This window comes from Mus caroli, chromosome 7 (assembly GCF_900094665.2).
Source record: "Mus caroli chromosome 7, CAROLI_EIJ_v1.1, whole genome shotgun sequence".
Lineage (NCBI taxonomy): Eukaryota > Metazoa > Chordata > Mammalia > Rodentia > Muridae > Mus > Mus caroli.
The window spans coordinates 107,485,448-107,487,459 of NC_034576.1; the positions used below are offsets into that span (position 1 = coordinate 107,485,448).

Genomic DNA, 2,012 nt, shown 5'->3' on the forward strand with positions numbered 1-2,012 from the left:
TGAAAATAACTCAGCTCCATAAGATGAAAAGGCACTAAAAATTAGCAATGTTGTTGTAGAGCAACAGGCTTCTCAGAGCAACAGAGTTAAAATAAGGATAATTCTAGGGCAGAGCATCTCACTGAGCTTTATTATGTCAAGTTGAGTATACTGAACTAATGAACAAACCCCTAGATTTATAACAAATCAAAACACTGGCGAAAGTATAATGCATCTCATAGGATTTATGGTTTTTTAATAGTAGACCACACTTTGAGAGACACTGGGCATGGGTGGCAGTACTCAAAGTGATTAATGAACGTGAACATCAAAGAACGTGAGTAAATAGCATAACAACGAATATTACAGGTTTTCTCAGTGATCTCATGAGTTAGCAAAAAGGGAACAATATTGATTACAATAGGTCTCAGAAGTAAGATGGGTGTTGAGCGAATTGCTAAATTACTTTTTTGTTGTTGTTTTTTTTTTTTGTTTTTCAAGCAGGGTTTCTCTGTGTAGTCCTGGCTGTCCTGGAACTCACTCTGTAGACCAGGCTGGCCTCGAACTCAGAAATCCACCTGCCTCTGCCTCCCAAGTGCTAGGATTAAAGGCATGTGCCACCACTGCCCAGCTAGCTAAATTACTTTTGAAGAAGATCTTATCTCCATATTTATGCTATTTTAATCAGCACATGGACGGATGTTTTTCTATCTCCCAGGTCCTTGATAATGGAAGTGCTTAATGAGAAGATAGTCTCCCTTAACAAGAATTCTCAGACATTTGCTTGGAGAATGTCTTCTATCAATAGCACCCAGTTCCATCCCTCTTTCTTTATCCTGGTAGGGATTCCAGGATTGGAAGTTTTTCATATATGGATTGCTTTCCCATTCTGTCTTGTGTATCTGACTTCCCTTGTGGGAAACATCACCATTCTCTTTGTGATCAAGACTGAACATAGCCTTCACCAACCCATGTTCTACTTTCTAGCCACATTGTCTATGATTGATCTGTGTCTATCCACATCTACTATTCCCAAAATGTTAGGCATCTTCTGGTTCAATCTCCAGGAGATCAGTTTCGGGGGCTGCCTTGCTCAGATGTTCTTCATCCACGTGTTTACAGGCATGGAAACTGTTTTGCTAGTGGTCATGGCTTATGACCGCTTTGTTGCCATCTGCAAACCTCTCCAGTACACCACGATCCTCACCAATAAAACCATCAGCCTTCTTCTCTCGGTTGTTATTGGAAGAAATTTAATTCTTGTGACTCCGTTTGTGTTTCTCATTCTAAGACTGCCCTTCTGTGGTCACCACATCATGCCTCACACATACTGTGAGCACATGGGTCTGGCCCGATTAGCTTGTGCACCCATCAAGATCAACATCATCTATGGACTCGTAGTGATTTCTCATATCCTTGTGGACATGATCCTGATTGCCTCTTCCTATGTGCTTATCCTTCGAGCTGTTTTCCGAATTCCCTCTCAAGATGCCCGATTGAAGGCGCTAAACACGTGTGGTTCCCATGTCTGTATAATGCTGTGTTTTTACACACCGGCTCTGTTTTCTTTCATGACTCACCGCTTTGGCCAAAATATTCCCCACTACATCCACATTCTTTTAGCTAATCTATATGTAGTCATTCCACCTGCTCTGAACCCTGTCATTTATGGAGTCAGAACTAAGCAGATAAGAGAGAAAATTATAAAAATAGTTGTACAAAAAGAATAATTCTATGTAGATTTACATAAATGTATCCACATATGGCTCAAGGTATATAATAATCTCTTGAAATTCTTTATAATTTTAGGTGTGGTTTCCATGTCTAGCACTTTGATCCAAATGCTTTAAGTATTAACAGCTAAGAAAATCACAATTCTGTGGCATCCTTCCTCTGGAACACTGTTTCATTCCCTAATGGCACCCGTATCTGTGGTGGTGTCACTGCTCTTAGAAGCCCCAGCGGCCAAATGTACTGTGTCGCTTGTTAAAATATGATACCATAGAATGAAGTATGAATGGATAGATATATGG

At 40.2% G+C, this 2,012-nt stretch overlaps 1 protein-coding gene across 1 annotated transcript; it reads left to right on the forward strand.

The window, feature by feature from the left end:
- Positions 1-760: 760 nt before the first annotated feature.
- LOC110298755 (olfactory receptor 52E4) lies at positions 761-1,709 on the forward strand. Its single transcript, XM_021168184.1, has one exon. It carries the CDS (start codon positions 771-773, stop codon positions 1,707-1,709), a length of 939 nt encoding a protein of 312 aa, XP_021023843.1. The 5' UTR covers positions 761-770.
- Positions 1,710-2,012: the final 303 nt, after the last annotated feature.